This window comes from Heterodontus francisci, chromosome 41, assembly GCF_036365525.1.
Source record: "Heterodontus francisci isolate sHetFra1 chromosome 41, sHetFra1.hap1, whole genome shotgun sequence".
NCBI lineage: Eukaryota > Metazoa > Chordata > Chondrichthyes > Heterodontiformes > Heterodontidae > Heterodontus > Heterodontus francisci.
In genome coordinates, this window is record NC_090411.1 from 20,135,474 (window position 1) to 20,158,029 (window position 22,556).

The window sequence follows — 22,556 nt, forward strand, 5'->3', positions numbered from 1 at the left end:
TCAATAAAATGTTCGAGTCAGAGTAAGTTGTGATCAAAATGGTACTCTGGTCAAACCACAACTTGAGTACTTTGTCCAGTTCTGGTATCGGGACATAAAAGTTTTAAAGGCAGTGCAGAGAAGAGCCACAGGCTGATCCCTAGTGTCTCAGATCTGGGTTATGAAGAAAGACTGGAGAAAATTTGGAATTTTCAGCCTTGAAAGAAGGCATCAGGGAGGCAATTTCGAGGTATGGAAGATTGTAAATAGCAGAGAAATGGTAAATTCAGAAAATTATTTTAAATTGTGAGACTAGGATAAGGGGACACATGTTCATTTTTTTTCGTTCATGGAATGAGTGAGTTGCTGGCAAGGCCAGCATTTATTGCCCATCCTAATTATCCTGGAGAAGGTGGTGCAGTCTGTGTAGTAAAAGGTACATTTAGTACTGATAGTAGAAGGTTTCATTTCACACAGTGATCAATATATGGAATAGACTCCTGCTTTGAACCAGTTGGGTGTTTACAAATGAGCAGTTCTTTAAAAGATCTTTTATTCTTTCACAATTTTCAGAGATCGCTGCTCTTGCTGATAAGTTTGAAGACTTGCTGGTTCCTGACGAGGGCTGTGAATACGATCAGCTGATTGAAATCAACCTCACTGAGGTAAGGAAGCCTCTTCCGCTCCTGGTAATAATACCCAGCTGAAACCTCGTAGCGCCCACCTTCTAAAACTGGATTCAGTCCTTCCACCACTTATTCTGAGAAAGAAAGACTTGTATTTCTGTAACACTTCACAATTCAGGACTTCCTAGTGTGGTCACTATTGTAATGCAGGAAACGTGCCAGAGAATTTACAGGCAGCGAGATCCCAAAAGATAGCAATGAGATAAATGACCAGATAATCGTTAGTAATGCCAGTTGAGGGATAAATATACACCAGGAGAACTCCCCTGCTCTTCTGCAAATGATGCCATGGGATCTTTTAGGTCCACCAGAGAAGGCTTTCATTCAAAAGTTAGCACCTCTGACTCTGTAGCACTCCTCAGTACTGCACTGGAGCCTCAGCCTAGATTATGTGATAAAGCCTCTGGAGCGGGGCTTGAATCCACAACATTCTGACTTGAAGATGAGAGTGCTGCCACTGGACCAAGGCTTACAGGTATCATGCCATCTTTATTGTATGGTACTATGGCTACTCTGCCTACTGTTTCATATCATTTTGGGGCCAGCAGTTGACAATTGCAAAGGTAAACGCCACTAGTCTATCAGTTTAGTGGTAGCTCAGCCTATGTTTGTTGATGCATTTCGCATATTGGAGATTTGAGCCGTGCAGGCTCCATCAGACCCAAGTTTGATCCCTACCCTGTGCTGAGCTCTGCTGATGCGGAGTAATGGGGATGCTATTGTTGGTTTCAGTCCCCCTCAAAGGAAAAATCTGCCGGGGTTCTCACTGCTGACTATTCTCTAGGAACCTTGACTGGAAGTCTGGGTGTTTGGATGCCTGATGAGGATAAGATCAGGGTTAGTTGGGATGCCCTTCCCTTTCTCCCTTTCGCTTCTTTACCCAGAGAGTAGTAAGAATGTGGAAACTTGCTACCAAACGGAGTAGTTGAGATGAACAGCATAGATTCATTTAAGGGGACGTACATGAGGGAGAAAGGAGTTGAAGAGTAAGCTGATAAAGTGAGAAAAAATAATGTGGGAGGCGGCTTGTGTGAAAGCATAAACACCAGCATGGACCTGCTGGGCTGAATGGCCTGTTTCTGTGCTGTTTATTCGATACAGTTCACTACTGAAATTGAACAGTATGCTGACATTCACTCTCCCGGCTGAGCTGGAAAATGGTGGCCTAAGTGAGGTAGCAGCCGCTGACTAATATGTGTGGACCTGCAGTCCAGCAAAGAGTCAATTTCTACAAGAAACTGTGGGGTGAGGGGCCCAGGAATTATCAGTGAAAGACCTTTGAGATTTCCTTATCTCATTGGGTGAGTAAACTCTCCATTGTGAAGCTGAGCCATGCAGGCTAGGAAGGTCATTGGTTTGAGCATTGGTCTGGCCCGAGTTTGGTTTTTAATTATTCCTGGGACGTGGGCATCACTGGCAAGGCTGCATTTATTGCCCATTGCTAGTTGCCCTGAGAAGGTGATGGCAGGCCTTGTTCTTGAACCGTTATTCTTGACAGCAATTTGATACAACTGGGTGGCTTGCAAGCCCACTTTAGAGAACATAGAGAGCCAACCACGTTGGTGTGGGACTGGAGTCACATACAGGCCCAGACCGGATATAGACGGCAGTTTCTCTCCACTAGCAGACATTATTGAACCATTTGGGTTTTTTGCAACAATCCAACCGTTTCATGGCCACCTTTGCTGATGCCAGCTTCTATTTCCAGATTTTCAAACTGAATTCAGGATGTCAGCTGCCGTGAATCATCGAATCTTGGGCTACAGGAGGAGGCCATTTGGCCTGTCATGTCTGTGCCATGCCAGGATTTGAATTCTTATTCTCTGGATTATTAGTCCAGATTTATGGATTACTAGACCAGTTGGCAACAGTACTGGGGAAAGAAGGAGCTGTTCCATTGGGATGGGCTCCACTTAAACCAGGCTGGGGCCAGTGTCTTGGTGATTTGGATAACTAGGGTAGTAAGAAAGGTGGGGATGGAAGATTCAGGAAAGGGTTAATTCAAAAGCAGCAAACAAAATATCAAGGCTGTCGAGCAGAGCAGTTTTTTGAGTAAAAATAAGCAGAGTGGGTCAGGAAGGGACAGCGAGAGAACAAAAGGTGATGGGGCATTAGGGACGAAGGTGGCTTCAGGGAAAATTAGAAAAAGTTCAAAGCTGAAGGTGCTATATCTGAATCCGTGAAGCATTTGCAACAAATTAGACAAATTAATGGCACAGAGAAATTAATGGGTTTGATCTAATAACCATTAAGGAGATGTGGTTGCAAGGTGACCAAGGATGGGAACTAAATATTCCAGGGTACTTAACCTTTAGAAGAGATAGACAAAATGGAAAAGGAGGAGGGGTAGCACTGATAGTAAAGGATGGACAACTAGAATCAGCTTGCGTGGAGCTAAGAAACAACAAGGGGCAGGGAGTTGTTTATAGGCCCTCTAACAGTGCGCAGTTTTGGTCTCCTTACCTAAGGAGAAGGAATGCCCACTAGACTGGTTCCTGGGTTGAGTGGATTGTCCTATGAGGAGAGATTGAGTAGACTAGACCTATATTCCCTAGAGTTTAGAAGAATGAGAGGTGATCTAATTAAATCATCAAAATTTCTTAAGGGGCTTGACAGGGTAGATGCTGAGAAAATGCCTCTCCTGGCTAGGGAATCTAGAACACAGGGTCACAAGAATAAGGGGTCAGCCATTTATGACTGAGATGAGAAATTTCCTCGCTCAAAGAGTTGTGAATCTTGGAATTCTGTACCCCTGAGAGCTGTAGATGTTGAGTCATTGAATATTTTTAAGCCAGAAGGGTGTAGACTTTTGGGTACTAAGGGAAATAGGGATTGTGTGGGAAGGTGGAGTTGAGCTAAAAGGTCAGCCATGATCTTCTTTAATGGTGAAGCAGGCTCAAAGGGCCAAATGGCCTATCCTGCTCCTATTTCTTGTGTTCTAAGCTCTGCATTTGGCCTCTGCACACCTTTGTTGGGGTAACATTAAGATCATCGCTTCTGATGGCTATCCAGTAACACCTGCAGAAAACACTTGGATGTCAGGTGAAACGCGAGCTGATGGCATTCTCTGTCTGGCCTGATCTGAGGAATTGCCATTTCTTCATTACAGCAGTAACTACTCTTCAAAAATAATTAATTGACTGTATAATGCTTTGGGACAACCTGAGGTTGTGAAAGGTGCTGTATAATTGCAAGTCTGCCTGTCTTTTTATCTGGGTGAGCTAGTGCAGGACAGCTGGCACCCATGGAACTAGATTGCAGTATAGGATGCTGCCTTTAGAAATAGAAACATTTGTGGATTCATTTTAATTCAATTTTTTTCTGCAAGTCTGAGCCTTGTGCAGTTTGATTGTGTAGATGTTTGAATACACAATTCTATTGACCTGCTGTAATCCTGGTCTTATTGATGCACTTAAAATTGTACTGGCCCTAGTCCAGTGAACTAATATTAATTTCAAGCTGTACAATTCTGATTTATTCGAACAAAATCTATTGAATTTATTTTTCATGACTTGGGACCATTTTCGTTTTGAGAACGCAAGCTGGTTGTTTATCGCTCCCTGCTTGCTTTCCAAGAAGGAGGGATGAATTATTGTTGGTCCCAGCTTCACAGAACAATGTCTATATTTTTAATCAGTTCAGCACACACACCAATCCGATAGGAGTTCCAAGCGCACAACACTGTGCGTTGATCCAGCAAACTGCAAAGAGCCTCATTAATAGCTTCTCCGAATTCTGCATTTTCTCCTCCTCTTGAAAACGTGCAGTTTGTTGCCAAGTGTGAGAGTTGCAGCGTTTCTTTCTGGCCTGATGATTTTATGGCTCTGAGCTCCAGGTTTCCTATTGTCGGACCTGACTAGCTTTGTGCAAGGACAGAAAATTGCCGTGAAGGAAACGTTGAAAATCTGAAACAAAAACTGGAAATGCACTCCTTCATTCCCCCATCTGTTGCCACAACTTTTCCTTTTTTCTGATGTTGACAGACCTTTGCACTTGCATTTTTAATTAACAAGAGTCTAACCTTTAAGTCCACTTATAATCAGCAACTCTTTGTCTGAATTGGTAAATGTGGAATTGAGCCACGCAGAATATAGGAAAGTCTCAGGTCTGATTCTCAGCCAGGGTGGCAGTAGGGTAAGTTACAATTGGTCTTGTCCTCCCTCCCTCCCTCCCTCACTACCCCACATGCTAGGAGGGATAAGGTTCCTACTTTTAATCGTCATTCAGCGATGTGCATGTCAGGACAGGATTGGTTTTGGCTGTGATGCCCTCCTATGATTGAATTATGGACATGCACTGTTCGAGCTATCGGTCCTTTAAGTTAAATTGTAGCACCTTCATTGCTCAGCTGGGATCTGCTATTGTAGAAGAGACTGGGGTTGAGCCTTGAATCTTCTGGGCTCCCTGGCTCAGCTCTATGGCTTTACCATCAGATGAGTTCTACGACGGTATTTATACTAATTCTTTATAATACTCTACAGCTGTTACCATAGAAAGTGTCTGTTCTGGCTTCCAACAAGCCTTCTCAAGCAAGGAAGTATGTTGGTTGCGAGGAACTTTTGAATAGTGCTGAGGGATATTTCACTCTATGACTCTATGACATCGACCTGAACTACTGGTACAAGGAGATATGTCGTGGCTTGACATTTGGAAGGATGCTGCCTCCTCAGTCCAGCTGAGTTTTGGAGTGAAGCTTGGAGCCACAATCTTTTAACCCCAAAGCAGGAGCCCTACCCACTGAGCCAAATTGGCAGTGTGCAAAGGATTAAAAGGTTCTAAAGTAAACCCAAACTATCACTTCGAAGTATGCCTGGAAAATGAGACCAGAGCACATAAGTAGAAATGTGAGAAAAGTAAATTTAGCACAAATAAATATATGATTAACCTCTTTACCCAGAGAGTGACATGTTTAGAATAAACTATGAGACAAAGTTATTGAGGCAACCAAAAAGTGCTTGTTGTTCATTATACAATTGGGATGCCATGATGGGGCAGTTAATGTGCTAGAGGGATAAGCTTCAATAGGCAAAATTAACTTTTCCCATTTCTGAAATAAAACCATAAAATGCTGGAATAGACAGCAGGTCAGTCACCACCTGCAAAAAGAAAAGAAAGGGTGGTTTTGTTTTGAGGAACATACGCCCCCTGACTGACCTGCATCTTTCCTCTATTTTTGGTTTTTATTCCAAATTTCCAGAATTGGTAGATTCTTTTTTTTCTCTCATTGCTGACTTCTGTTGTGTCTTATGCTTGGCAAACTAACCTTTGAAAGTGTTCCTGTATTTTCATTACATCACTGGAATGTGCTTTTTTTTTTGTTTCAGCTTAAACCACATATTAATGGACCTTTCACCCCTGACCTTGCACACCTAGTGTCAGAGGTTGGGGCAGTGGCAGAGAATAACAAATGGCCTCTTGATATCCGAGTTGGTAAGTGACAGAAACTTTCAACTTAAGGAGCCCTGTTTTGCTTTGCCTACTAGGGGTAGGTTAATATACAGTGACCCTTGAGATAGCAGCTAGGGAATCATTCAAGGGTGCTCTTTTTTTTTTTATGGAATGTGTTCTGTGTTGATGGGGATAGGTGTGGTCAGGTTTGCTTGTTTTCTTTTTGGTCTGGAGCTGCCCTGTGATTAAAGTCAAGACCCTGAGGTTCCATACGGAAGGAAGGTCCAAGTGCTGAGTTACCTGACCTCAACTTGGGCAGCAAAAAGGGCATGAAAACTGGCCACATTGCCCTTAAATTAGGGAAGAGAATCATCCAGGATTCCCGCTCCTGATATCCTTCGACTCCTACTGAGGGATCGCATGTGAGGACAGGAATTGGGCTTGGCTGTCACATCCTCAACAGTGGCAACAACAAATTGCCTGTTGATATTTACTATTGAGGCTTATACATAAATAATGACAGCCAAACCCTGCGGAACTGTTCTCATGAGAGATTCAATGCCTTCAGGGTGAGGGGGAATGGAACAACCGAGGAAAAAAAGTCTGTTTTACCACAGGAAGTAATTGTCCTGGTTGATGACATTTGTACAGTGAATGAATGAAATGATCGTGGCAGCTGATGGAGCCTGTATCATAGCACGGTCATAGTTTGGAGTTCCACAAAGTTTGGATAAAGTTGTTATTCAAGAATTGGCGGGTAAAAGAACAAATTACTGCTGTCGTGTTTGGGTAACGTAAGCCAGTGACGTGCTGACCAGTTGAGAGAATGTCATTATTCAGCAAGAACAACAGCAACTTGCTTTTACGCAGTGCTTTTAAAATAGGGGGAAAAAATCCCAAGGGACCTAGGGTCACATAAGGAGACATTAGGACTGGTCAAAGAGGTAGGCTTTAGGGAGCATCATAAAGGAGGAAAGACAGCGAGATGGGGAGATTTAAGGAGGGAATTCTGGAGCTTGGGGCCTAGGCAGCTGAAGGCACATCCACCATTGGTGGAGGAATTAAAATGGGGGCTGAGCAGGATGCCAGAATTGGAGGAGTGCAGAGATTTCGGAGGGTTGTAGGGCTGGAGAAGACTACAGAGGTATGGAGGGCCATGGGCGTGGAGGGAGTGGGAAACGGGTGAGAATTTCAAAACTGAGGCGTTGCTCAACTGGGGGCCAATGTAGATCAGCGAGCACAGTGGGGGATGGCTGCACGGGACTTGGTACGAGTTAGGATGCAGGCAACAGAGGACACTGGGTGGCAGACTGCCCTAATCAGGACTTTCTCACTCAGCTCCCTGAGGAGCCAGCATTTTCACTTCCTCCAGGATTGTGTATGTGTGAGTATTTCCGTTCCTGTGATTTTGGAAAATATGTTGTTTTATAATGGGAACAATGTTATCAGCGAAATGATACGGGAAGAGTGACACTTAGAAGGAGTGTGTGCTATAGGCAAAGCTTTAAAATGTTCCAGCACAGAAACTGCCACTTGGCCTTTCAAGTCTCCTAGTATTTTCTTCCATGAGCTACCTTGTCAAATGCCACTTCCCTGTTTGCTTTTAGTATTCCTCTTTTTGCAAAGGACTACTTAATTCCCTTTGTTGTAGTAAAAATTGAGATGTTCAGACATAAATTGTATTATGTGGGCAGTAAATCGCATTTGGATGTCACACTGCACCAGTCACCTGAATATTTATAAATCTGTGTTGAATTGCAGCTTCTTGGGTTTGATTTCACTGTTCTAGATAAGCAGCAGACCCTTTTATCTATTCTATGAGCAGCATTTTTTTTTTTGTCTCTGAAATCAGTCCACAAGTTTATTGCCACCCGCCTCCAATGCCCTCCTCCCTGGCTTCCCAAATTCCACTCTGCTTAAACTCCACTGTCCGCAGCCCATTCCACATGAATGCCCACTCCTCACCAACCTCCAATAACTTTCCATTGCCACCGCATCAAATATAAAATCACTGGTTCTTTTACTACAACTATTAGCACTCCCTTTGCCTTTTATTCCGTGACATCTCTGTCATTTAGTCTCTCCTGCCCTCTGCCCAATCTCACACCTCCCCTTTTGTTGTTGTTCTTTCCTCCCCTCCCTTTCACTTGCTCAAAGCCTATTAAATTTCTAACCGTTACCAGTTCTGATTAAAGGTCACAGACTTGAAATGTTAGATCTGTTTCCCTCTCCGCAGATGTTGCCAGACCTGCTGAGTGTTTCCAGCAATTACTGGTTTTATTTCAGATTTCCAGCATCTGCAGTATTTTGCTTTTATTTATACTTTTGAAGAGATCTGGCTCACCACCAGCCTTGAGCTGTGCTTCCAGTCAACACGAATTCCTGCAGAAAATGGTCTATAGCACGAGCACAGCTACAGAGGAGAAAACCTAATATAACTCGTACACAATTACAGAATTCACATACCTCAAACAACATTGGCGATTAAAGGCTTTCTCCCCCCTCACCTTTACAATAGTGGACATGTGGATCAGGTGACCAAAAAAAGTAATTATTTCTGGATTAGTTAAAACATCTAAAAGGAATTTGGGTTAAGAATTTGCAAGAATGCCTTCTTGTCGGTCTCTATCCTTTGCCCATCAATACTACCATTGTTAAACGGACTCCTCACAAAGAAATGAAAGCAAAATACTACGGATGCTGGAAATCTGAAATAAAAACGAAGTGGCTGGAAATACTCAGCAGGTCTGGCAGCATCTGTGGAGAGTGAAACAGAGTTACCTGAAACATTAACTGCTCACAAAGAAAACCGTGGTCCACTTCAACTATGCCCCAACTTCAACTTTTGCCTCCTCTCTATGGCCTGACTAATGTGTGTCACTACTTTCAGTGATTTGTATGTCCTAAGCCTCTAGGTCCCTTTGTTCCTCTACCCTGCTTAAACTCATTTTCCAAGGAGTATGTGGCTTAAACATACATAAAAACACGAATTGGGAGCAGGAGTAGGCCACTTGGCCCCTTGAGCTTCTCCGCCATTCTATAAGATCATGGCTGATCTCATTGTAACCTCAACTCCACATTTCATCCTACCCCCGATAACCATCCACCCTCTTGCTTATCAAGAATCTATCTACCTTTGCCTTAAAAATATTCAAAGACTCTGCTTCCACTGCCTTTTAAGGGAGTTCCAAAGACTCACGACCCTCTGAGAAAAAATTTCCCCTCATCTCTGTCTTACATGAGCAACCCCTTATTTTTAAATAGTGACCCCCTAGTTCTAGACTCTCCCACAAGGGGAAACATCCTTTCCGCATCCACCCTGTCAAGACCCCTCAGGATCTTGTATGTTTTAATCAAATTGCCTCTTACTCCGCTAAATTCCAGCGGATACCACCTTTCCAACCTTTCCTCATAAGACAGCCCGCCAGGTATTAGTCTAGTAAGCCTTTCCAGCACATTTACATCCTTTCTTAAATAAGGAGACCAGTACTGTACACAGTACTCCAGCCAACCAACCTCCCTACTTTTGTATTCAATTCCTCTCACAATATGTAATAACATTCTACTAGCTTTCCTAACTACCCGCAACTTGGTATAATTCGCAAATTTTGTAATTTGGCTTCCGATTTCCGAATCCAGAATATTTATGTAAATAGCGAACAGTGGTACCAGCACCGATCCTTGTGGATCACCACTTCCCACCTTCTGCCAGTCTGAGAAACCCTTAACTCCTACTCTCTCTTGCCTGTTTTTTAGCCAGCTTGCTATCCATTCTATTACTTGTCCACTGACTCCAAATGTTCTGACCTTAGTCATGAGTCTACTAGACTGTACCTTATCAAAGGCCTTGCAAAAAGCCTTGTCTACTCTTCCTATTACTTCAAAGAAATCAATAAGATTGGACCTTCCTTTTTGAAATCCATACTGATTAATTCTTTACAATGTTTTCAGTTTCTAAATGATTTTCTGTTGAATCATTCTCATCAGTCTTGGGTTTCATCCCTGGCCTATGCTGAGTTTGCTGATGGAGTGAAATGGGTGCCATCATTGGTCTCAATCTCCCTTAGAAAGGAAAAATCTGCTGGGGTTCCCACTGCTGACTTCTCCAGTGACCTTGACTGGAAGTCTGGGCATTTGGATGCCCGATGAAGATAAGATCGGGTTGGTTAGGATAGCCTTCCCTTTCTCTCTTTAACTTCTTTATTCAGAGGATGGTGAGAATGTGGAACTTGCTACCACAAGGAGTGGTTGAGGTGAATAGCCTGGATGTATTTAAGGAGAAGATAGCTGAGCACACGAAGGAGAGAGGGATAGAAGATATGCTAATATGCTGATAGGGTGAGAAGAGGCTCATTTGGATATAAACATGTGCATGGACTAGTTGAGCTGAATGGCCTATTTCAGTGCTGTAAATTCTATGTAAATCTGTGTAATATTTGAGTAAGGATTTCAATATCTTTCCTACCACTGACGTTAAGCTGTAGTTCCTGGACTTGTTCTATCTCCCTTTTTACATATAAGAATCGCATTAGCTGACACTCTTCCCTTTTTTGATGAATTTTGATATACATGTAATAGTGTGTCTATTAGAGTCGAAGAGTTATACAGCACAGAAACAGGCCCTTTGGCCCATTATGTCCGTGCCGGCCATACAGCACCCAACTATTCTAATTCCATATTCCTGCACTACTGTGTCTTCCCTAGTTTCTTTTAGTATATGCAGACGCAATCCATCCAGATCAGGGGTTTTGTCCGCTCTAAATTTGGTCAGTTTATCAATTATCTCCCCACTTTCTATCTTAAATGTAATTATCTTTTTCGATCACTTTCTTTTAATGTCATGTCCACCTTGTTGGTCTCCCTGGTAAATACTGAGGCAGAGTAATTGTTCAATGTTTCTGCCATTTCACTTGTCATCACCTGTGAGTTTGTGTGTATCCCTTTAGTGACCCTATCCCTACCCTAGTTTTCCTTTTGTTATTTATGTGTCTGTCGAATACTTCACTATTTCTGTTGACATTATTTGAACACAGCGAGCATCCCAGCCAAGATTGGCTCTGTACTGCCTGCACGTGGGCATTCCTCTTTCTGGGAATGGTAGCATGGTGGTTATGTTACTGGACTAGTAATCCAGAGGCCTGAGTTCAAATCCCACCATGGCAGTTGGGGAATTTAAATTCACTTAATTAAATAAATCTGGAATAAAAAAGCTAGTATCAGTAGTGATGAATATGTAACAACTGGATTGTTCTGAAAAAAAATCAGGTGCACTAAGTTCTTTAGGAAAGGAAAGCTGCCATCCTTACCTGGTCTGACACATGTGACAGCAATGTGGTTAACACTTAACTGCCCTCTGAAATGGTCTAGCAAGCCAATCAGTTGACAAGAAGGCAGCTCACTACCACCTTCTCGAGGGCAATTAGGGATGAGCAATAAATGCTGGCTTTCCAGTGACACCCACATCCTATGGAAGAATAAAATAAATGGCAGCTGCTACGGGTGATGGCTGAGGGTGATAGTTGGTCAATGGATAGTGATCAAGAGTGGGAATCCGAGCTGCCTTTCCCCTCCCTAGTGCAGAGGTATGATGGCCAGTTGTAGCACCCTGGTGAGATCAGCTTATTTAGCATAGACCAGCAATCAAGGAGCTCCCCATTCTCTACATTCAGTTATTCACTGGATATATTTACTGAACCATTGAAGAAAACCTGAAACACAGGTTGGTTGCCTGGCTTTTTGATGGGAGACTAGGTTATTTGGAAGCCTCTGAGTGACGGGTGGCAAATGTGGAAGATTTTACTTAATTCCTCAACAGTAACATTTCTTCTGTTCAGAACGTTTTTTTTAAATATTGTTTGGCAGGGGAGAGAAAAGAGACAGAGAGTTTTATATTTAATACCCCTTGCTGGATGCCGCTACTAGATTGGAGCAATGTTTTTGCATTGGCAGGTCTGATTGGCAGCTGTACCAACAGCAGTTACGAAGATATGGGCCGTGCAGCTGCTGTAGCACAACAGGCACTCGACCACGGCCTGAAGTGTAAGTCACAGTTCACTGTAACGCCAGGCTCTGAGCAGATCCGTGCTACCATTGAGAGAGACGGATATGTAAGTACGCAACCACAATTCTGTTCCCAGCATGAAACCTACGATATGTGGTTGTCCCCACATCTCTACTTAAAGCAGATTACCAGTCCTTTTTCTCCTGCTGCATCCCCAATGTTCTTTTCCCACATGAAGGCAAAGATGATTCCTGGAGTACAGTTCCACTTCTGCTTCCTCCGATTCTGGTCTCTTGCTCCAATGAATAATATCTCCTTATGTGGCTCAGTGTCAATTTTGTTTGACACGCTGTTACAAAGCACCTTGGGATGTTTTACTATGTTAAGCTCACTGTATAAATGCCAACTATTATAGCTGGGAACCCCTCCAGTCACTCCACATTCTTCCAGTATAAGCCTGGAAATTGAGTGTTGGCAGAATATTCATCCTGTTTTGGGCATCACATCCGAGCCTGATCCCATCCTTGCCTACACACTCTGTGGCGCAATGGTTAGCACCACAGCCTCACATCTCCAGCGACCCGGGTTCAATTCTGGGTACTGCCTGTGTGGAGTTTGCAAGTTCTCCCTGTGTCTGCGTGGGTTTCCTCCCACATGCCAAAGACTTGCGGGTGATGGGTAAATTGGCCATTATAAATTGTCCCTAGTATAGGTAGGTGGTAGGGAAATATAAGGACAGGTGGGGATGTGGTAGGAATATGGAATTAGTGTAGGATTAGTATATAAATGGGTGGTTGATGGTCGGCACAGACTCGGTGGGCCAAAGGGCCTGTTTCAGCGCTGTATCTCTAAACTAAACTAAAACTCTAACAGTAATCTCTTCTGTAAACTGATGGTGAAGAAATTGCTTGTAGTATCTCAACCACAATCCCAGATTGGGTCCCAAACCCTGACACTTAGTGCTAATCTTGGTGCTTTTACCCCCTTGGCCATCGGACGAGCTCAGTTGAAATTTCTAATTTAAGATGTGATGCAGTAAATTCTGTATTGATTTTAGTGCAAGATTTAAATTTTGCACATGTACAATAGATTATTTTTGGTAAACTGTAAACCTGGAAGCACATCTTGTGCACAGATTCACTCTGTGTTTGGTATAAAAATCGCAGTGTTGCATTTTATGCTGGTGAGATCAATGCCCTGGATCTTAGTGGGGTTGTCTTTTGCTTTCAAAGGTCTTATAGTCACAAGTTAAATCCCAGTTGTGGTTCTTGAGGTTATTTGTCCAAATTACAGCTTTCAAGGATTGAAGGAAAGAAAGTTTATGCAGAAAGGGGGAGGGATTGCAATTTTGGTGAGTTGAGTAGATTTGGGATTGTTCAATTCCCTTTCTTCAACTGGGTATCAAGAGACCCAACAGCCCATCGGGTTCTTGTAGTGTGCTCTTGGATGTACCTCTCGGCTGACTCCAGATTACGTAAGTTGGCAATTTACGTTGTAAATCATAGGTTCTCAGACTAGTCTCTGGACGTTGGAAGAGAAACGGGATGGGTGGGTGAGAGTGTGTGCGCTGCAATACTATCCATGAGGCCATCCAATTTTTATCCATTGGATTTCCGGCTTTTTTTTTTATGTTGACTTAATACCTAATAATTTCTGCTCGACTAACGACCCTCTTCCTTTGAGTAGTTGAAGCTGTCTTTTAAAAGTTAGCAGAAGGTGAAGTCTGAGTACATCTCAGTAATTAGAGAGCTTTCCCACTCCACCCTTCCCCAACAGCTGCAGTGGCATTGGAAATAGTGATGCTTTGATGGCTCATCAGCAGCTGGTGCTGGTCCAGTTGGTCTCCGTATCTCTGGCTGAGAGTTACATTGAATTTACAGCACAGAAACAGGCCATTCGGTCCAACTGGTCCATGCCCTTGTTTCTGCTCCACAGTAGCTTCCTCACACCCTACTAAATCTCACCTAATCAACATATCCTTCTGTCGTTTTCTTCCTCATGTATTTATCTAGCTTCCTGTTAAATGCATCTATGCTATTCATCTCACCTACTCCTTGTGGTAGCGAGTTCCCCATTCTAACCACTCTTTGGGTAAAGCCTTAATTCCTTATTGAATCTTTTAGTGATTATCTTATATTTATGACCCCTCGACGCCTCACAAATCAAAACATTGCTTCTCTATGTCTATCCTATCAAACCTTAAAGACCTCTTATCAGGTCACCCCCTCAGCCTTCTGTTTTCTAGAGAAAACAGCCTCAGCCTGTTTGGTCTTTACTGATCAGTGTAACCTCTCAGTTTCAGGTAAGAGGGGAATTTTTCAATTGGTCAGGGTCCCATTCCTGATCATTACCAAGTAACGACTGCTGGAAAGTGCAGCTGTGCAGATGTCGGCTGAGAACAGGCTTTGGCCCCGGGTCCGCTGCCTTCTGCAGTTGAGCAGCTTGTTGATGATCACTATTTGGGCTCCTGCATGAATAATAGGCATAAGGGAAAAGATAATGGAAGACCTGTCACCTGTGGAATTTGACCCAACCTGAATCTGTACCTTCAGGGGCAGATACAAAAGTTAGGAAGAAAATTAAGAAATATAATACAAACTTTTTTTATTCCTAATTCTTTCAGACTTTTATTTTTAATAAGCATACTTGACTTTTAAAATGCTGCAGGTAAATATTTATGGATGATTAGGGATAAACTGCATGTGTGTGAGAGGCCTGTAGGTTTTGTAGGTGTGTGACAGCTATGACTGAGTCCCATGCCAGCTCAAGGCTGTATCCATACTTCGCCCTCTTACTGTCACTCACGAAGACCAAGGTTTGTAAATTCAGCCAAGCAGGGCCTGTTTTTCAGGCGCTAAACGGATTCAAAGCCTCTAATATTGGACGCGCAGGAAGCACGTGCACGTTTCTCTGAAGAAGTGCGCCAGTTGGGAGCGCAGGTCAAGAACACTTAACGGGGGAACTACTTTATTCAAATTAGGGGAGGGCCCGTTTCTGATTTTCCAATGTCCCAGCATATCAGTCGGTAGATGCTGAACTCACTGAGCACAATATGGCACCAATCAGCAGGAAGGCTCCCATACTTACCTGGGTGCGCTGGAGCGCTCTTCCCAACCCAATGTTAAATGAAGGTGGGCTGCTCTCTCAGCAATGATCCCTCACCCGCTCTACAAATGATCCCTCCCGGAGGCCCAATCTCCCTCCCTGGCCTCTGATTTTGGAAAGGAAAAGAATGGGATCAGTAGCAACTCCCAGTTCATTTAATATTCTTCAGTTGCACAGGTTGTGAATTGAGACCCATAAATCTGTGACTCCACAGATTTATGGAAGAACAGGTGACGGGCCTTTTATGAACTCTGCTGCTTCAGGCAAAGACTTTCTCTATTGTGGACCTTTGCTCTGAGAAGGAGGAATAGTCTGACTGGAGGAGAAGGAAGGGAGCTTCCCCCACCACCGTCTTCCAGACTTAACTCAACTTTCTGTCTTCACAGGCCAAAACCCTGCGAGACGTCGGTGGAATTGTTCTTGCTAATGCGTGTGGGCCCTGCATTGGACAGTGGGACAGGTAGAGACGTTGCACTTCAGTTTTTTACTCACTGCACTAAGCAGGAGGCCACATCAGAAACTAGCTTATCTTCCCACCTATGGTACCGGCTGGTAAGCATTGTGTACAATAAGTGCAAGGTGGTGGGTCCAGATTGGGAATTTACGCCACCAGACCAAAGAAAACAGTCTCCAACTTCCAAAGTCATTGATCTGTGAGGTATTTGACTGACTTAATCTGCTGCAGTGTGGTTCCTTTGCACTGAACTGATCACCATTTTGATTTTCAGTAAAACTAAATGTAATTTTTAAAATTGGTAATATTTATGGGCTCAGTTGCCATGTCTTGCGGATCTGAATGTCCCACGGTCACTCCTTGATCATAGCTGGGGTAGCAGAGGACATTAGATTTGGCTGCAGCCTCCCTGGGATGGGAGTGAGAGCGGTGATGGGAAATCGCTTCAGCTTTTCAATGTTGATCCCTGTCCGGTGATGCCGACACGGACATGTGTGTGTGTGTTGACATTGTTAAGATGGACACCTTCACAGTCAAATAACCTGCGAACACTCGCTGACTAGAACCGTTGCACAAAATTTCTTTGAAGTGTTGGCGAGAGTTGGTGGCTTCAGGAGAGATGGGGAGAACAATATATAAAGCGTAGCTCACCTAGATATAATCGGATGGCTGATGAACTTGGTAGTTGTTTCATTTAATGTGACAGAGATAGGCAACACCTGCCAGAAGATGGCACAATGTTAATTTTAATACTGACAGTGCTATCTTAATACTTCCTGTAAGTTAAGACCCTTCTAATGAAAATAAGACCATAAGCCCTCCACCAGTGCAGCGAGATTATGTGCTGTAAAGCAGCAGTGTGCACCACTTGGACTCTGCTTGGACAAACAGGAAGGAGCAATGGAGCTGAGTCCCTACTGTAGGACAGGGTTTGGGGGGGCGGGGGATGCTGTTAGAGGAATTGAGGGTAACTCAATTGAGGCGATTGGTTCCCCTTACCTAATCGTCGGCCAAACAGAATTTCTGTCTGCCTGGCTACTCAGTTTGAATTGGTACTACTTTAGTTAAATGACTTGATTGATCTGTTGTGATTGTTTGAATAAAATCCCCTTTGAAGAATGTTTTCAATCCATTATCTTGCTTACTCCTGGGTGCAAATAATTTTTGTCTTATTTTTAAACTTCCACTCCAGACAGGACGTTAAGAAAGGTGAAAAGAACACTATTGTGACTTCCTACAACAGAAACTTCACTGGACGCAATGATGCCAATCCTGCCACGCATGCTTTCGTCACATCTCCTGAGGTAAAATAGACAGGGCGCCTCGCTGCGTTTTGTGTTCCGGTTTTTATTTTCAAAAAAATCCAAAGATACTCCCTGAAGACCGTCTCACAAATATTAACATTGATACACTTAATGAGGAGACTTACAAAGGGAGAAGAAAACAGATTATGGGGGCAGAGATAGAAACTAGAATTTGAGTTGGATGATGCTTGTATGGATCATTTGGGCAGAATGGCCTGTTTCTGTGCTATAAATTCGATGTAGTAACAGCCGCTTGGATGAAGTACTGAAGGCAACTCACTACCCGTGGAAATAAACCTCAGCAACTCTTGTCAAGTTTGGCATTGGCCAGAGATTCCTGTCTTTGGTCATTCTGCTACAGCCACTGAACGAAGGGTGGAGATAGGGTGAGACTCAGCTGTGATGACTCCCACAGGATAGAATGAAGAGGTGGAAGATTTGACTGTAGCAATATGCTATTTGTGGTTCCCAGTTATTGGCATTGGTTGCTGCTGATGTAAACGGTCTAGCAACCAGACCTCTGACAAAATGTCATTGAGCTGAAATGTTTAACAGTACCTTCCTCTCCTCACAGATGCTGAGTGCTGCCAGCATTTTCAGTGTTTATTGATGTCAATTACCATTGTGGTACCGATCAGGATTAATGTATTAATCCAGTGACCACCCCCCCCCCCCGCCCCCCGACACAGCAGTAGAAAACTGTGGGAATAGTACAGAAGCTGCAGTCTGGTTAATTATGGTTTTGTGTTCTCAGATTGTCACCGCCTTTGCCATCGCTGGAACCTTGAAATTTGACCCTGAGCGTGACTCGCTGACTGGAGGCGATGGGAAGAAGTTCAGACTGTTGCCACCAGACGCTGATGAGCTGCCAAGCAAGGTACATGGCACTCTCTGACAGGCTAACAATCAAAATAGTGAATTTGTTTGTCAAATGCTTTTCTTTTAAACTGCTGTTGTTTATAAGATGGTCACCATATGATAAAAGCTACCTTAATTTTATGAACTAAACCTTAATTGAAATAAAATCATAAGAAATAAGAGCAGGAGTAGGCCATCCAGCCCCTCAAGCCTGCTGCACCATTCAATAAGATCATGGCTGATCTTCTACATCAGCTGCACTTTCTCACCCTACCCCCATATCCCCAAAAGTCTATTGATCTCAGTCTTGAATATACTCAGCAACTGAACATTCACAGTCTTCTGGAGTAGAGAATTGCAAAGATTCCCAACCCTCTGAGTGCAGAAATGTCTTGTCATTTCAGTCCTAAATGGCCGACCCCTTATCCTGAGACTGTGACCCCCTAGCTCCAGACCCTTCAGCCTGGGGAATCAGCCTCTCGGCATCTAATGCGCCCTCTATGATAAATTTGTTTCCATTTTATTGGAATCCTTCCACTGCCTGGGGAGAGAGAGTGTGGGGAAGGCTGAAATTCTGAAATGTAGGATTCGACCCCCACCCACCCCCCCCTGCCATTTCTAAATACTTATTTCCCACCACCCCCCCCCCCCCCCCCACATTCAGTTTGTGATCTTAGCATCCTGCAAAGTTATTTTGTGCAGACAAGGTTAATCCCCACAGAGAAGCAGTTAAAATTGGAAGGATGATTCCCCAGGTCATTTATACCACAGCTATTTTAAGACCTTGCTGTGCGCAAAATGGCTGATGCAAAAGTCACTCATTTCAAAGTAATTATTACGTGATGCATTTTGGGATGTGATAGTGCTTGCATAAATGGAAGTTCTTTCAGTCTTGTGCTCATTGCAAATATTAAACGGTTTGGCTGTGGTGTTTTGTGCAATGGTATGCATCCCAAAATAATCACCAGACGTTTCACAGAGCCATCCCTCATGGCACAGCTTTCGTTATTTGTATTTCGTCTCTTTGGAGAATAAAACTACACATTTCCTTTGTTTTCATTGCCAAGTGTCTGCAACATAGGTGAAATGTCGAAGTTTGTGCAACCTCAATTATTCACCGGTTTCCATTATCCATCGGAGGTCCTTCAGTTATAGTGGATAATGGCGATGCTGCTCGAATGTTGTGTCACTTACTGAGGGTTTACAGTGAGCTGCAGGAGTGTAATTAATTATAGGACGTATAGAATTGCACACCACCTGGAAATCTCAAACTGAGCATTCGGTGAACATCACACCGTCCCCATAATCAGATTAAATCTATATACCTGCTTATAATAAATTGAGCCTTTATATCTGTTTTGGCTGCAGTATTAACTTGGAGGTTGACAAGACAGTGGTCTCGTGTTAATTAGTTGGTGATTACGCTTCTCATTTAGAACTGAGCAGTAAAATTAGGATGCTCGATCTTTGCTGAGTTATCTAATCTCACATGAGGCTCAGTGATCCTGGGTGAGGGATTGAATTCTCGCTTCTGATTCCCATCCAGTGATCCTTACTGGATGATGCAAATGTGGATCTCAGACAGGGAAAGGATTAGCCTCAGTCATGATGCCCGTCTGTTTAAATAGACAATTGACGCTCGCTTTCTAAGCTTACCCATAGAAGTACGGCTGCTTGGGCGCAGTAGTTACCGGTATCTGCCTGGTCCCTGTGGAACCATACCCAGCAAGATCAGCACCTTTAGGGAGGAGGAGAAAAAGGGGTGGGGAGAAGAAGAAATTGCTATGACTTGTATTGAGAGGTCACTGTGAATTCCTTCTTTCCATCCTGAAGGGCTTTGATCCTGGTCAGGACACATACCAATATCCACCAAAAGACTCCAAGGACATTGCAGTAAATGTGAACCCCAAGAGCAATCGGCTGCAGCTGTTGGAGCCATTTGATAATTGGAACAAGGAAGACTTGGAGGATATGCAAGTACTTATCAAGGTCAGTTACAGATTGAGAGAGCGATTGCTCAGATCATTCTACAGTATTTTTAAAAAAACACACATTGAAAGCTTTGTGTTTTTGGGAAAACTCGCTCACGTGTGTCCCTACATTAAATTTAGGTAAGTGGTACATAGGGCGGCGTAGTGGTTAGCACCGCAGCCTCACAGCTCCAGGGACCCGGGTTCAGTTCTGGGTACTTCCTGTGTGGAGTTTGCAAGTTCTCCCTGTGACCGCGTGGGGTTCCGCCGGGTGCTCCAGTTTCCTCCCACTGCCAAAGACTTGCAGGTGATAGGTAAATTGGCCATTGTAAATTGCCCCTAGTGTAGGTAGGGAATATGGGATTACTGTAGGGTTAGTATAAATGGGTGGTTCTTGGTCGGCACAGACTCGGTGGGCCGAAGGGCCTGTTTCAGTGCTGTATCTCTAAATAAATGTGATGTGCTTTGGATACCTAGAATCATAGAATGTTAGCAGCACTGGAGGCCATTCAGCCCATTGGGTCCATGCCTGCGCTCTGCAAGAGCAACTCCGCTCGTCCCACTCCCCCATCCTTTCCCCTTAGCCCTGTAAATGTTTTCTCTTCAGGTTCTTATCCGATTCCCTTTTGAAAGCCAAGATTGAATCTGCCTCCCCATGCTGTCAGGCAGTGCATTCCAGATCCTGACCACTCGCTGCATGAAAAGGTTTTTCCTCATGTCGTTGTTGCGTTTTTTTTGCCAATCACCTTAAATCAATGTCCTCTAGTTCTCAACCCCTCTGCCATTGGGAGCAGTTTCTTTCTACTCTTGTCTAGATCCCTCATGATTTTGAACACCATTATCAAATCTCCTCTCAACCTTTTCTCTAAAGAGAACAACCCCAATCTATTCACAACTGAAGTCCCTCATCCCTGGAACCATTCCCGTAAATCTTTTCTGCGTCCTTTCTAATACCTTCACTTCGTTCCTAAAGTGTGGTGCCCAGAATTGGACACACTACTCCAGTTGAGGCTGGACGAGAAGTTTGCAGAGGTTCATTATAATTTCCTTGCTTCTGTGCTCTATGCCTCTATTTATGAAGCCAAGGATTCTCTACTCCTTTTTAACTACTTTCTCAGACTACCCTGTCACTTTCAACAATTTGGGCACATATAGCACCCCCTCCGATCTTTGTTCCTGCACCCCCTTTAGAATTGTATCCTTTATTTTATAATGCCTCTGCTTGTTCTTCCTGCCAACATGTATCACTTCACATTTCTCTGCATTAAATTTTATCTGCCACATGTCTGCCCATTCCACCAGCCTGTCTATGTCCTCTTGAAGTCTATTACTATATCACTTTCCTCCTCACAGTTCACTCTGCTTTCTAATGTAATTAGCAGGTTTGAATCATGGGTGGCTTGTATCAAGTTAGATTATCCTACTGTGGGAAGAGAAGGGGTGAAACAGGCCAGCCTGGTCCTGGGGTTGATCCCTATTCTTGTGCTGAGTTAGTTGGTCTCACCCAGAGCAGTGCTGTAGGCATTCAAGCCTAAGCTTTCCACTATGGGGTGCATCCCGGGCAGGCCTGCCTGCCATTATGCCCTCGATCACAACCAGCCCTCCAGTCCTGTGATTTGGAGGTGGACTGAAATTATTGCAGCAGGCCTCATATTGAGGCCAACTTGCACAGACCCTCTGAGAAAATGCTGGAAACACTCAGCAGGTCAGGCAGCACCCGTGGAGAGAGGAACAGAGTTAACGTCTCAAAACTGTTCTGATGAAAGGTCGCACAGACTTTTAACTATTGATCTGTGGGTTCGTTCTACTTTTCCCTATCGTGATTTGTTTCCTTCCATTTTAGGTGAAGGGCAAGTGCACCACTGATCACATATCTGCTGCTGGACCTTGGCTGAAGTTCCGTGGCCACCTTGACAACATTTCAAATAACCTGCTAATTGGTGCTGTTAACTTTGAGAATAACAAAGTGAATGAGGTCAAAAACCAGATAACCAACCAGTATGGACCTGTGCCAGAAACTGCACGTGCTTACAAGGTAAGTGCGTCTGTGAAAGAGAGTTGAGAAGCTGTCCAGATTTCTTGGTGGGTAACTTTACCGTGGCCCGTTTTCCTCGTCTTTAGCTGGTCAATGTTGGCATGCAATAGGAGGTGTTAGCCTCCGTGTCCCTGGGCTTAAGAGAAGGAAAACTGAGTGACCTCTGCTGCAAAGTGCTAGTCTGATGGCGACTGTATTGAGACTGTGACTGTGATACCAACCTTAGTCACTTGCCAGCATTCAATATTTAAGCTTGCACATGACCTGCTCAAGGTATTGGAGAGCTGCTCTGCCCCAGTAAGTTTCATTGGCCATGTGTCAGTTACGCTCATCCAGGATTGTTCAGGAGTCTCCAGCAATTAAAGATTGATCTCCTTGATACTGTTGCAAGTAGTCAGGTTAAAAATGATAGGAGCATTCAAAAAAAACTCTGACATTTTTTGCATGAGTTATAAAAGAGTTGCAGATGAGAGAAAAAAGGCTGTTTGGCCGAGTGGACTGGTGGGAGGTCATGCGATGAAACCTTCAGGAATACGTCTGACCAGAATTGGCAACCCTTGTATATTCCCCAAGAGCAAAGTATAATGTTGTTTCTTTTTGTCCCATTCCTCAGAAACAAGGCGTCAACTGGGTGGTGGTTGGTGATGAGAACTATGGTGAGGGTTCCAGCAGAGAGCACGCTGCCCTCGAGCCTCGACATCTAGGAGGTCGAGCCATCATTGTCAAGAGCTTTGCTCGAATTCACGGTAGGTGTATGTTGTGGCAATTGAAATTTC

General features: G+C 43.8%; 1 protein-coding gene across 1 annotated transcript in view; it reads left to right on the forward strand.

The window, feature by feature from the left end:
• Positions 1–22,556, forward strand: part of aco2 (aconitase 2, mitochondrial) — a 47,122-nt gene that overhangs the window by 20,950 nt on the left and 3,616 nt on the right. The window contains exons 8-16 of the mRNA XM_068019437.1: positions 553–644; positions 5,990–6,095; positions 12,003–12,160; positions 15,546–15,619; positions 16,806–16,917; positions 17,672–17,794; positions 19,609–19,764; positions 21,589–21,780; positions 22,394–22,526. Coding sequence (XP_067875538.1) covers positions 553–644; positions 5,990–6,095; positions 12,003–12,160; positions 15,546–15,619; positions 16,806–16,917; positions 17,672–17,794; positions 19,609–19,764; positions 21,589–21,780; positions 22,394–22,526 — 1,146 coding nt within the window. The remainder of the gene's footprint in view (positions 1–552; positions 645–5,989; positions 6,096–12,002; positions 12,161–15,545; positions 15,620–16,805; positions 16,918–17,671; positions 17,795–19,608; positions 19,765–21,588; positions 21,781–22,393; positions 22,527–22,556) is intronic.